The 15,057-nt window shown below is 35.0% G+C and overlaps 1 protein-coding gene across 3 annotated transcripts in view; it reads left to right on the forward strand.

Moving 5' to 3' along the window:
* The window catches only part of Bcas3 (BCAS3 microtubule associated cell migration factor), a 518,556-nt gene that overhangs the window by 208,320 nt on the left and 295,179 nt on the right, over window positions 1-15,057 (forward strand). For all 3 annotated transcript variants that reach the window (XM_048366643.1, XM_048366642.1, XM_048366644.1), the window contains exons 17-19: window positions 341-465; window positions 2,872-3,037; window positions 4,899-4,999. In XM_048366643.1, coding sequence (XP_048222600.1) covers window positions 341-465; window positions 2,872-3,037; window positions 4,899-4,999 — 392 coding nt within the window. The remainder of the gene's footprint in view (window positions 1-340; window positions 466-2,871; window positions 3,038-4,898; window positions 5,000-15,057) is intronic.

Genomic DNA, 15,057 nt, shown 5'->3' on the forward strand with positions numbered 1-15,057 from the left:
TTGGAAATAATTTGTATTTTGTTCTTAATATGTTGGCCAGACCGACTTGGCACGTATGGTCCTCCTGCCTCAGCCTCCCAAGTAGCTGGGACTACAAGACATAAACCACTGCCCCTGGCTAAAATTTTGTTTATATCGATTGTTTTCTTGACAGACGCTGAATCCTTGAAATAGCTTAAATTTTGCTCAGATCATAGTGTCACATCACATGTTACTACTTTAGGAGAAATGCATGTCCTTTTTATAGCATTTGAACCCTTAGGGTGGGACCTAAAGGAAAATCTCTTATGATCTAGAGACCTACCACTTTGTCATTTTTTAATTTACTTTTTTTTTTAAGCAAAGTTAAACCACCTCCACAAATTTCACCCAGCAAATCGATGGGCGGAGAATTTTGTGTGGCTGCTCTCTTTGGGACATCCAGGTCATGGTTTGCAAGTAATGCAGGTCTGAAAAGAGAAAAAGGTATGTATTTTTTCCTGAAGCTCAAACTTTCCACCTATAACTTTGCTTGTTAGAGAAAATTTATAGGAAATTTGCTACCATAATTGTGAAGAAAACAGTCTTTTAGTAGCTATTATAAGAAAGATAATTCAGTTTTTCCATTCATTTAGCATGTCTCTCAAGTACTAAAGACTAGTCAAGAAATAAAACAATTATTTACCATAAGTGTGAAATGACTTTCTTGTTGAGTTATTTTTGTCCTGTTTTCTTGTTGACAGTCTACAAGTTATTTCAATTCTGTATCCATTCCATAACTTTTACATTTTTATAAGCTAATTTACACCTTTGCCATTGAATCATGGGAAATGGACATGACCATGGAAAATTTTCCTCTTTAGCGATCAACAAGGTGAAATAGCTTAGTTAAAAGACTTATTTTCGTAGGGCTTTAAAATCCTTTTTCTAATGCTGAATCTTGGCCTAAAAAACAACAACCTGCATCTGTTCTGCCTTTTAATCTTTTTCCTTTAGGAATTACTGAGTTTTTACTCTGGTCCTTGTATTTGCTAGATAGGTTCTCTACCATTTGAACCCTTCACCCATTCCCTGATTTTAGAACATGAAGCTTGTGGAATTTTTTTTATATATAACCAAAAATCTCAGCTTGGCCAGTTGCTAGTGGCTCATGCCTTTAATCCTAGCTACTCAGGAGGCTGAGATCTGAGGACTCCAAAGACTTTCCTGGGCAAACCAAAAAAAACACCAAAACAAAAACAAAATCAAAACCCAGAAGTGAAGGCATGGCTCAGCACATAGGCCCTGAGTTCTAGTCCCAACTCAAACAAAAGCAAAAGCAAGGAAACCAACTCAGTCTGTCACTGAGAAATGAGGGTTAGGCTTAATATTTACCATTGCTGCTTTTGAGTTGATATAGTTTTTAGATTTTTAATTTCTGCTTTGAGCACCAGAATCTTTAATTATCTGAATCTTTAACTGTCTGATTTCTTTAAACAGTTATCTGTATGGTGATAGATGATTATGCCTACATTCAGAGACCAGATATATAGTTTTGAATGTTATTATTTTTCCTTTATTTTTGTTTGTTGCTAAATCAGGTCACAAACAGTGTTGTTTCTTCTGGTGAGTCCCACAGACTGTATTGTTCTTGTCAATATGGCTCTCCTTTATGCTAATCCAGGCAGTTAAGACATAGCACTGGTGCCTTGTTATTGCCTCTCTGTGACCCTGTCCTTAGTAATAGGATCTTAGCACAGGTGGGTTCCTTACCAAAGTGGAGAGGATACTATAAAGTATGCAAGCCTCCCATTTCCTTATCCCATCTTTATTTTTTGTTACCTCCTTTGGTTTAGTGATGCTATCAGCCAAACTTTTTGTTACTAGTTAAAACCTCCTGTGAAGCTCAATTTCAACTGCTTCTCTCTTCTGTCCTAATTACCCTTTTCACTTGCTACTCCTTTGTGACCCATTGGCTGGTCATTAGCCATTTTCTCAAATCATCTGTAATTGATTCTTCTGACACAGAGATAAGATGACCTATTCAGCATTCATGAGTGATTTTTTTTTTAATGCTCCTTGGCTTACTGTAAAACTTGAGATTGAGCACTAAACCTGTTTTGGCATGAGTACATGTGTATTTCTTATAAAGTCATTTGATTAGATCCATATTCAGAACCTGACTTCTCAAAGTATGGCTGACCTTCATTTGCTATTGGAGCCCATGATCCCATTGAGAGAAATGAAGTAGGGATTTGGTGGAGAAAGACTTTATTTTTTCTAGTAGTTTCAGTTCACAGGGAAATTGAGAGAACTGTACAGAGAATTGCTGTATATATTGTCTTGAATATTTTCCTCCAATATCAGCATCCTTCACAAGAGTGGTGTATTTGTTTTAATTGACTGACATATATTGACACATCATAATTTGTTGTTGTTTTGTTTTGATCCAGAAATTTAAGTTTTTTTGAGCAAAAGTACAGAGGCCAATATTGCTGATTTAGGCACATAAGTAACCTTTTGTGAAAAAATGACTTGATACATCCAGTATAATAACTGAATTCTAGTGTATAGATTATAGCTTTTCAGCGAACACTTCCGTCTCCCCTGATATTTGTCATTTTTCATAATGTGGATTTAATTATGTAGTAGACAAACATAGAATAGTACTTAGCATGTTGTAATAATGACCACAGTTACATTATTTCTTGAAATAAATTTTAAAATATTCACTATCATGAAGATTTTTCACATTCATTGGCAACCTTCAACAAGGAGCATGTACTACAAAGCAAAGTTTATCTTGCTTCCCTTTTTCTTAGTAGGCTTCAGGAGCAGATTGACAAGGTCAATAATGTGTAACAGACATGCTGTTCCATACTCACAATTCAGTTTCTGTTTTTTCTTTTGCAGACCAGTCGAAACAAGTTGTTGTTGAATCTCTCTACATTATTAGTTGCTATGGCACCTTAGTGGAACACATGATGGAGCCCCGGCCCCTCAGCACTGCTCCCAAGATAAGTGATGACACCCCACTGGAGATGATGACGTCACCTCGAGCCAGCTGGACGCTGGTTAGGTAGTTCCTTCTTTTTTGTCTTTCTTCTTTTTTGAGGTATGAAAGATTACAACTGTGCTATTCTGTGAAATCATCACAGTTAATATTGTAAATGTATTCAACTATATGTATGTTTGCTCTCATCTAAATTTTTTTTCTTCCTTTTGTCACTAGACTTTCATGTAAATGGAATTTTATGATATGTACTTTTATATATTTGGTCTGGCTTCTCATCTAGCAAATCTACAGTTCATTACTTTTTTGTTTTATATAAAATATTTACATACAATACACTTTCAAACATTGATGGTAGGCTGTGTACCCATTGCTGTAGCTTTCACTACCACATAAACTAATACTGAAACTTCCATTTCTCTTCTAACCCTTCAGTGAAAGTCATATACTCTCAGTTCTTTTTGGCAATAGTGGAATCGTGTAACATGTTATGTTTTGTATCAGTCTTCTCCCATTTAGTACATTGTCAAGGTCCATTCATGTTGTTGCAATGTATGAGAACCTCATTCCTTTTTTTACACATATTCTATTCTATTCTTTCATGGATATGCCACTTTTTTTTTTTTTGCCAGTCCTGGAGCATGAACTCAGGGCCTGAGCACTGTCCCTGGCTTCTTTTTGCTCAAGGCTAGCACTCTACCACTTGAGCCACAGCTCCACTTCTGGCTTTTTTTATATGTGTGATGCTGAGGAATTGAACCCAGGGCTTCATGTATACAAGGCGAGTACTTTTACCACTAGGTCATATTCCCAGCCCTCAAATATAGATTTTTGTGCAAACGTATATATTTAGTTCTCTTAGGTATATTTAAGATTTGACGTTTGAGATTCCTCCATTTGAGTTCCTGCTCCTTACTTCTTTGTATTACCTTTTCTAAAACTTGTACCTCTCCTGTTTGCAGTTTCATGCTTATTGGAAACCATAACTAGTACTGAGATAGTCATTAAGGGAAATAGGAACTATTATAACAGATTTTAAGATTTCCTTTAAAGTGATCACCTGAGATAGTGGTTTAGCACTATACAAATGTTTACTAAGAAGCAGAATTTACCTCAAAAAGTGAATAATGACAAGAATTTTTATAAGATAGCACAAAAAGAGTAAGAACCTAATGCAAAATAAAACCTCCTTAATGTAGTGTATTATCCATGAGAGGAAATAAAAATATCTACTGACATGTATGGAAGGAAACAGATCAAAATGGATATGAAAATGACCACTCTCCTTTGACATTTTAAAATATTCTTGTATTGATTTTCGGAGGCTCCAGCATTCTTTACTACTCCTTTACTATGCTGAATTGATCTGATCAATATCTGATTTATCAAACTTGTTTATAAAATTGGGCAGATCTAATTAAAATTACTGCAGTATCATCATTGAAATAGTGGTTTATTTTGGAAATCCGATTCTAATTAGATCTACCACAAGTAATCCATTTATACAGCTTTTTTTAAACCACTTATGCTTGTTTCATTTCATGTTAAAATATACACATATTCTAAGAACAGAGATGTCTAAAGCTATTAAAAAATTTCATAAAATTAGACCTATGTAGCTGTGGTATTCAAATTCTCTGTTTCCTCTCTATCTCTATTTTATTTTCAGACTATCTTAATTATCTTATTGCATAGTATATTGCTGGTAAGTGAATACTGGGTCCTATTATTGGCATACTGCTACCTTTTTGTTCATACGTGTATGGCCTTGTGTTTCAGATTTTAGCACATTCATTGTAAATAATTATATATTCATTTTAATGATTAAAAATAGTGTGAGTTTATATCATTGTCCATAAGTGATGACAGTCTTGTGATTTACATCAAATCTATTAGCTTAAATATTAATATTCTGTTGTTTCCTTAGGACGCCTCAGTGGAATGAATTACAACCACCATTCAATGCAAACCATCCCCTGCTCCTTGCTGCAGATGCAGTACAGTATTACCAGTTCCTCCTTGCTGGCTGTAAGTAGTTGTGATTGTTGTTGTTGTTGCTTCTTCCATGTGGTATTTTCAGATTCTGTCTTAAATACTGACTTAAATTTTTTTGTTTTGTTATTGTAAAGGCAATGTACAGAGGGGTTACAGTTACATAAGTCTGGTAAAGAGTACATTTCTTTTTGGACAGTGTCACCTCTTCCCTCTTTCTCTCCAAGTTTCAATGCTGACTTTCACATGCATATTAACACAGGCCCTTAAACAATCACACTGAGGTGAACAGGTATTTCCTAAAGACAATCCAATAACTTCAGCACACATGAACTATGTCTCTTGACTCTGGTGCTCTCTGTAATCCCTGCTCTCTGTGCTCTCTGTGATCCCTGTGCAAGTATCTAATGGGCTCAAAAATTAATTTTAAAAATCTCATAATGTGAATATACAATAAGTTATTTAGAAATGCTTGGAAGCTGTTTCTCAAAGCAAAACAAGTTAATATTTTCCACCAGGAAAACTGCAACAACTTAGTAATGAGTTTCACTCCATTAGGTTTTCTTTGGTGTTTTTTTTTCTTGTGCAGAGCTTGGGATTGAATGTATAGCCTTGTACATATTAGGCAAATGTTCTATCACTGAGTTCATTTTCTGTTTACTTTCATGTCTAAACCCTAATTAGTTTGTAGAGATTGAATAGAATTCACCTAACTAGATATAAAGACTGCTTTTTATATGAGAGCCGTGAAAAAACCATTTATTATCCAGTTTGTGTTTGTATAATTAAAACTTCTTTATAATTATGGTTCAGTTTTGTAGAGTGAACTGAATCCTGATGGCTCTGAATACTGCATGTTTTTTTTAATAACTTCATTAAATCAACATTGGCATATATTCAGTAGAGATTTGTTATACTGAACTTATTATCTTGCCTAGTAATTATGGTATGAGGTGAAATGCTTTTAGGACTATTTTATTTCATTTTTGTAATGTGTTATGTATTATTCTGGAATCAGAAAATTTTTATGGGCTTTGCACTATAGTTATGAAACACCACAACTCCAGTAAATAGTTGGCAGTCATGTTTTCTGATGGAGTTGAACTCATTGCTTCTTCTAGCACATAATCAGTGCTCTGGTGTGTGAGGCTCTTGTGGCTTAAAAGTATGCTGTGCATTGTTTCTGTCCCCAGTTCATTCACTGTTGAATCTAGACACAATTGTTTAAAAATATGTAAAATAAAATGAGATGGATAAGTGGAGAGGTGAGTTACATATTTAAATTGAGATTGGTGACATAACTTGCCAAAGGTATCATGATTTAAAACTTTTTTCAGATTTGTTCAAGAAGCAGAATAGATAGATGTCAGTTTTAAAGGCATGTATTTATCATGTGAATTAGGTAAAACATGATACATACATCATATAAAAGAAAGATCAGTATCGTATTTTCCCAATACTGTTTCATGTGGGCATAAGTCCCTAATTATCGAGTTAAACACCATTGGCTCTATCAGAGTTAATTCTGTTTTTGTTATTTTGATACCAATGTTGTCTGTTTAGTAGACAAACAGTATCAAGTCCAAAATATTTGAGTGATAGAGGGAATAAAAAGTTATCAATATAGTTTCATTCTGATGATCACATATAGTTAAAATTTGATTTTTGTTTTCATGAATGCATATTTTTACAATTAAACAAAGGTCCCCAGAACCATTGTTGGTGATGGCAAACTATCAAATGTTTTCAAGTGTAGGAGGGACAGCTTTAGAGGAGCTGGTTGTTTTAGCCATGTTGGGGATTGAACTCAGGTTCTTGCACATACTAACTAGGCAAGCATTGCACCACTGACTTATATCCATAGACACCCTCACCCACCTGAATTGCATTTTAAAAAGCTTCTTCCACTGGCAGCCTTGAAACAAGTGAAGAGAGGAAGAGAATGCAGGCTAGTGATGCAGAAGTAAGATATTATTGAGACTGTCATGATTAAGACTGGACAAACCTGTGGATGTTGAAAATTTGGAATGAAAAAAATTACATTTTGAAAGAAAATAGTCACTGGATGAGTCTATGTTGTTTATTTTATCTTTGGAATATAATCAATTTAAGTCCTTTAAATTTCAGATGGAGTAACATTGGTAAAAGAAAGAAAGGGCTCAGTTCCATTGTAGATCACACCTCAGTAACTTGGCAGATGTAAATGTCAGTTATAATCTTGCATTCTAAAGGTATAATGTTGATCCATGTAATGATGCAATATTATTTGTACATTTATTTATCTCAATAAACTTTTGTGTTTATTTTGGAAGTGTATACACACATACACACACAGAGCTTTGTGGGATTTTAGTAATGTTTGGTATATAGTTGTAATGCCAAAATACCTATTTTGAATGTGTGAAAAATGATTTGAACTATCTATGATCTCTGTATGTAGTAGTTGTAATTAATATATTTTCACTTATCTTGTACAATGTTATACATAACTTAATATGTAAAATTAACTCTAAGAGGAAGGCAATTCTGCAGTGAGTATTAAATTGTTTCCTTACATTGAAAGGAGAGAAACAGAATTAGACTGGATTTTTAAAGTCAGTCTTTCTTAATGAAGATAGGGTATTTGATTGAGAGTTCTGAGCATGCATATGTATTATATGAGTGAGGCTATTAAATATGCAAAATGTAGACATATAAGGAATAAGAATCTGAAACCCAGTTGGTAAGAGGCAGCACTGGCGCCAGTTTAAACAGAATGCCTCTCCTGCTCTTCTGCAAGTCAGAACTTCATTAAGAAAACTTTGTAACTCTAGCATGCAGAGCAAGTTCCCTCACTGGGGCTATTTGATAAGATTGTGCGTAAAACAAGTGCAGCATACTTGCTCTAGTGTTTTTATTTCGTTTGCTGTATTTACCCATATTGAAAAAAATCACATGAAAACTATCAGTGGTAGAGCACTTGCCTGGTATATGAGACACTAGATTCACTCCCTGGAGCTGTGGTGGGAGGGTAGAAGGGAAAAGTAGAGCACTTGACAAAAATCTCTAATCCCAGCATCTGAGAGGCCAGCCTACATAGTTAGACTCCATCTCAAGAAACCCACACAAAAAAACCATCCTTCATTTCCGGTCTTTTTTTTTTTTTTTTGCCAGACCTGGGCCTTGAACTCAGGGCCTGAGCACTGTCCCTGGCTTCTTTTTGCTCAAGACCAGCACTCTGCCACTTGAGCCATTTCTGGCCATATTCTATTCTATGCGGTGCTCAGGAATTGAACCCAGGGCTTCATGTATAAGAGGCAAGCACTCTTGCCACTAGGCCATATTCCCAGCCTCTCATTTCTTGTCTTGAAGACCTTGGTAAAACATTTGTATAATTCCATAGAGAACTCCAAAAGTCTAATAGAAGCATTTTCTTTGTTTTGCATTTGGGTCTGTGGATCAAATGAGGCTGACTTGTATAGACTTAGGAAATTACAGTAATAAAAGGCAAAGAATGATGTGAGTAGAAATAGAAAATACAATTTGTCTCAAGAAGATGAAGTTGGAGGATTCTCATTTTTTTTCAGTTCTGTAATTATAATAAATATACTACTAGTTGATTTCTGGCGTTGCACAGATGTAGGCACAAGGGATGCTATTTAAAGGTAGGAAATCTGCCTCAAACACTGAAGACTTCCTATCTACCTTTAAGATGACATAAGTAAAAACTCCAAATTCCATGTTAATTTTTTTCTTGAGTTCTTGAGCTTGCCTGACAGATATTCTATACCACTGAACCATATCCCTATATTATCACATCCCTTCTTTTTTTTTTTTTTGGCCAGTCTTGGGGCTTGGACTCAGGGCCTGAGCACTGTCCCTGGCTTCTTTTTGCTCAAGGCTAGCACTCTACCACTTGAGCCACAGCGCCACTTCTGGCCGTTTTCTGTATATGTGGTGCTGGGGAATTGAACCCAGGGCCTCATGTATACGAGGCGAGCACTTTTGCCACTAGGCCATATCCCCAGCCCCTGTCACATCCCTTCTTATATTAAATGATTAGAATGACTCAGAAAGAAAAGAAGGAAACTGGTAAATAAAAGTGTATGTAAATCAGTGTCTGAGATGACAATGAATGAATTAATGGTATGATTTTCTTCTGATTGGAACTTGTAGGATACTTGAGTTTATAGTCTTTTTCAAATTTGATAGATCATCAATAATATAATCACATATTTTTCCTGGCTTTCTGTTTGAAAAATTTTATTTGTGTTGACTACTTGATATTTTTGTAGCTCACTCAATTTTTCCATTTCTGTCTTGTTTTCATTTGATTTTTAAAAATAGATTCTACGGGCTGGGGATATGGCCTAGTGGCAAGAGTGCCTGCCTCATATACATGAGGCCCTGGGTTCGATTCCCCAGCACCACATATACAGAAAATGGCCAGAAGTGGCGCTGTGGCTCAAGTGGCAGAGTGCTAGCCTTGAGCAAAAAAGAAGCCAGGGACAGTGGTCAAGCCCTGAGTCCAAGCCCCAGGACTGGCAAAAAAAAAAAAAAAAAAAAAAAAAAAAAAATAGTTTTTACTTTTGTGTCTTAAGTATTTTAATTAAGAATTAAGTATCTTAATTCTTTTTTTGCTGTTAATTTCATTCAGTACACTTTTTCATTTCAGCCTACATTTTATCTCTAGAAAATTATCTTTCAGCTTTTTTTGTATGGATATGGGCTGGCACGGGGGCTTGAACTGTGGCTTGAATGCCACAGGCTGGCATTCTACCACCTTAAGTTCCAGCTTTTTGCTAGTTAACTGGAGATAAGTTCTCAGATATGGCTTTGAACCAAGGTCTTCAAATCTCAGCCTACTGGGTAGCTAAGATTACAGGTGTAAGCCACCTGTGCCTAATTTCTCGTTGGGTCATTTAGAATAACTTCCATTTCCTTTTTCATTATATAATTGTTTGGCCATCTGGAAAATTATGGAACCCTACACAGCAAGGCATGTTAGAAGGCAGCAGATGAGAAATAGAAGGAAGTAATTACACAGGAATGACTAGCAAGAATGTTATCAAGGAAGTGGCCTGACCCTGAATTTAAAGTGTTGGTGTTAAGTCTGACAACACCTTAGTTTTTTTTTTTTTTGGCCAGTCCTGGGCCTTGGACTCAGGGCCTGAGCACTGTCCCTGGCTTCTTCCCGCTCAAGGCTAGCACTCCGCCTCTTGAGCCACAGAGCCTCTTCTGGCCGTTTTCTGTATATGTGGTGCTGGGGAATCGAACCTAGGGCCTCGTATATCCGAGGCAGGCGCTCTTGCCACTAGGCTATATCCCCAGCCCAACACCTTAGTTTTACTCTGTTAAAGTGAACTAAATCTTTTGTAGGTTCTTTTGAATAGCTGGGCTTCCTATTGGTTTGGCTGCTTTTATCTTTTAGATATCACCAGTTTTCATCTTGGTCTTTATAAACAGTAAGTAGTACTTAAACATACTATTGAACTTCGTTTTATATATAGAAATGTTAAAATTAGGAGTCACCAGTGATATTAATCTTTGAATCCATGGATCTTGATTTCTGACTCATTTTTGTACTGCTGCTTGCCCCTTAACAATCAAGAGACTAGGAGGCATCTGTACTTTTCATTTTAATATTAAATCTTAGGTTGAACTCATTTAGAAAACTTTACCATCCTATTATTGATTGTTTCATTGGTTGTATAGTCCAATGGTAATGTCCTTCATTCATATTATAAGTACTACCTTCTAGTTCCCTCTGCTTGCACAAAGGAAAATGATACACAAATAAAAAAAACTCCTTCATTGATATTTTTCATGCCATCAAAAAGCAATTGAATATGCAACAATTTTCTTCTGAGCTGCTTATTCTTAAATATCACAGTAAATTTAACCTAATGTCCTGGATGGCATTGCTATTGTTGTATGTACCAAGTATGATGGAGGTACTCAACAATATTATTTCCTTGTATTGTCCGTAATAAATATTTGCCCAAGTCTGGGTAGAGATGGGAAGAGAGTAAAGTAATGTTTTTCCCTAGTAAAGGAAACTTGTAATGTAGGCCTTATTTAAAGAGTATTTTTAGGCTATTGTTGGTCATGGGGTGTGGCATACTGCTGTATCTAGTTTTATTATCTGACCTAGTTAGGAAACTGCTTAAGACTGAAGCATATTTGATGATCTTACTTGTTTTAGTAAACTTATTATTGGCATATGCCATATCATATATTTGTGTTTTTCTCAAACTAAACATTTGAGGCCGGCAGACCAAATATTAGCCTAATGTTTATAGCATATATGTTAAATACATGGGGGAAAATTAAAGATTTTTTTTCTTTAAAATAATGTGAAGTAAATGCAAGTATCTTTAATCATCTACAAATTTTATTAAGTATGTACTTGAAAATTTGGGTTAGATCATGCTTTACACTTGTAGGACATATACTTTCATATTTCTTTTCTTTTTTTGCCAGTCCTGGGGCTTGGGGATTCAGGGCCTGAGCACTGTCCCTGGCATTTTTTTTTTTTTTTTTTTGCTCAAGGCTAGCACTCTAGCTCTTGAGCCACAGCTCCACTTTCGGCTTTTTCTGTTTATGTGGTACTGAGGAATTGAACTCAGCGCTTCATGCATGCTAAGCAAGCACTCTACCACTCAGCCACATCCCCAGCCCACACTTCCATATTTCTGTCTTGATGTTTTGTGCATGAAAACCACCTTACTGTTATTATTGTTGCTGACATTGAAATGAAACAGAAGGAAAATTTTACAAAGGACCTCTTTTTAATTTTAAATGCCTTCTTAATTTTTTCTAGCCTGGTGTTTATTTGGTACAGTGGAGAGTTGGCATTTTTTCATTCATGTAATTACTAGCAAGGAAACTGGACATTGATATAGACTAGAGAAAAATATTTTATTGGTCAAAAGTCTACAGGTCTTCAGTGCCTGTGCTTCTATGTTCAACTTTCCTTCAAGTTTCTTATATATAGCTATCATTATCAACTTTGGCAATTGGATAGTGGGGATAGAGGATACAGTGTACAGGTAATATATTTGTCCTTTTCTCCTGAAATAAGGGGCTATAATAAAAGGGTCTAACTCTTCTTACCTTCAGTAATACAATGTTTTGGTATTGGCAGGAGATCATAGTTTGATGTGCCATCCCTTACATCGGTAAGGTTAATTGGTAATAAATGACTAAGTGGGATTTTGGAGGAATGCTGCAGCTGTCTGCTATGTTAATGGGTAACAGGAATTCTGGCGCCATTTCAGGGTCACTATTTGTATGTGTCTATCAGAGTTAGAATACAGTTGTTTCTCTCAGTTTCAACCTTCTCTATAGAATTTCTGTCAATTGTTTGACTCCATTAGTGTACAGAGGAAATAAAAGCCTGAATGACCAATCCACCAGGGGCTATGGATAGATGCTTTCTTTGTCCATATTCGGAGCACTGCATTAGGTCTCATTATCCATTTATAATAAGTGACCTCTGCCCCTTGGGTCATTGAAAAATATTCAGTGTGCTTCTCTGACACACAGGGCACCTTTCTTAGCAGACATAAAACAATGGGACGTCTGGTAGTCTGGAGGACTTGTATATATACACAGCCTTGTGCCAGATCAATCTGGAAAATGGTTTTTCCCTTGTTCTTACATGGTTCACAAATAGGCCAGTGGGAGCTTAATATCTGGGAAATTAATTTAGCATTCTATTTCTGCTTGTTGTGATTTAAATTTTTTGCTATTTTTTTGTTTCCTAGAAATAGTTTTTCTCAAACTCACATTTCCGGATAGATAACTAGGGGAAATCTTTGATATAGTTAATGGACAGAGGAAAGTATTTGCTAATTTTTTTCAGGAGACGTCTCAAGTTTATTTGTGATATGTTATAATCCTGTCTTTTGGTTTGCCCCAACTGCTATGACCAAATCTCCCCTGAAAAGTTGGGGAAAACATTTGGCTCTGCCTTTGTTACTACAGTAAAAATTTGGACACTTGACAGAAAACTGTCCATAGCTACTGGTCTAAGATATAGCTTCCAGACAGTAAGACAGACACAGAAAAAGAAGGGGAAAAATAATGATTAGTGACTGAAATATCTAATATCTAGAACTTTGCATGACATGAGCTAAAGGACAACCTTCCAAGAGTTGGAGTTCTGTCTAATTGTGTGGCCATTGTACATATAGTGTCTGTGTATATATAGCTGGAGTCAGTCACTTACCTGTAGTGTGTTCAGATAGGAAAAATAAAATATTGAGAACCACTTTTTAAAGCAGATCACTGGAATAAATGTTGAGTGTAAGTTTTAACTTGTATGTTATCTTAACCATTTAAAATTCTTTGGTAATGCATAAAAATTTTATAGTATTTTAATACATGCTTTATGTTAATAAGGCCTTACTTTTCACTTAGAAATCCATTATGTATTCATTGTCACATATATTTTTTAAATTTATTTATTAAATTTTTATGACAAGGTGTTGTGCAAAAGGGGTACAGTTACATAATAGGGCAGTGTGTACATTTCCTGTGATATCTTACACCCTGTTTTTCTGTCCCTTCCCTAGATCAGGTAGACATATATACAATACACAGTGTACCAAAAACATATACAGTAGCCATGTGGCATATGCCAAAGGAAATTCACCTAGGCATTGTCACATATATTGGCATGTTTGTTTTATTAAAAATACATATGACACAGAAAATTGAACAAAACTAGGGTATTACAATAAATTAGCAGCTACTTTGTGTATAAGACCCTGGGTATTTTGTTTCAACAAAGTAATACTTTCTACACATGTTGGGCTATTTTCTGCAGTCAGATCTTGGGACACAAAGGTGTTATCACTATAAGAGTAACAAATGAGTCAAATCATGATTTTTCTCTCCAAATTAGTTACAGAAAACCTAATAGTTTTTAATACCATGACAAGAATTAATATATTGGCTGGATTATAGCACCTTTTGACAAATTGCTTACTAAATATATCAAAATTGATTGGCCTTCTGTATTTGAATTGACAAATGCCTGCATTAAGAGGGGAGAATACATTAATTATAAATACTCCCAACTATAAGAAATGCAATCATATAAATATGGATTTGCAAAAACAAAACTTTCTTCTTCATAGTAGTGTTTCTTATGTGTGTAGCTACACCTCTTTGCTATTAATAGGACAACTGCTCTAGCTACTATCATTTACATAATTTAAAATTTTGCTTCTACATAAAAGCTTTAGTCCAAGCTCTTTTGACTGCTTAGTTGTTGTTTTTTAAGTAATCCAGAAAATACAAAGGAAATTTTGTAGTTCATTTTTTGTTAATTCTTAATTATATCTTGATTTATATATCTTGTATTTAGCTATTTGTATTATTTCACAAATTCCCTTACACATTTTTGACTGCCCTTATATAATTTTATAAAGGTGATGATGACTTTCCTTAAGAAACAGGAAGTCTAGAAATAAATGGTCCCACCTTTCTTAACATTGTTAGGTTAAATTAGTCATTGCTTTCTGTAACTAAGTTTCCTCTTCTCTATAATTAAGCCATTAAAAATCATTTGCAGCTTTGAGGGTTTGGGTAATCCAAGTCTTTATCATAGATTGCTTTACAGTCGTATAACTTGTCCTGAAATTCATGGAAAATTCAGATCTCAGCCAGGTTAAAATAGAAAGAAATAACTGTAGGTCATTATTTCTTTGTGTTGTGACTTCTGATCAAGAAAATTTTTTCTGTCGTTTGCTCACATTATATCATATCTCTGTTCTGAATACATAGATGTGTATTAAAATGAGAGAACTGATTATTCTTGGCAAGTAAAGAAATCTTGAATTGAGCCAGTTTTACTTGAGGTTAAGAATATGATCTCATAATCTAACTTGTTTAATTAACTCCCCTTTTTACAACAACTTAAAGTAAAAAAAATGGTCTCTAAGATTTAATTTAAAAAAATTGAGAGTTCAGTTACAGTCAGAGACAAACCCAAATATCTGCTTAAAAGCAAGATCAAACATTGGGAGTGGATGAGAAATTTCCCTCTAAAAGAATGCTTTCTCAAAGAATCTGAAGGAGAATTAATTTAAAAATTGATTACTTCT

The sequence above is a fragment of the Perognathus longimembris genome, chromosome 17 (assembly GCF_023159225.1).
Source record: "Perognathus longimembris pacificus isolate PPM17 chromosome 17, ASM2315922v1, whole genome shotgun sequence".
Taxonomy (NCBI): Eukaryota; Metazoa; Chordata; class Mammalia; order Rodentia; family Heteromyidae; genus Perognathus; species Perognathus longimembris.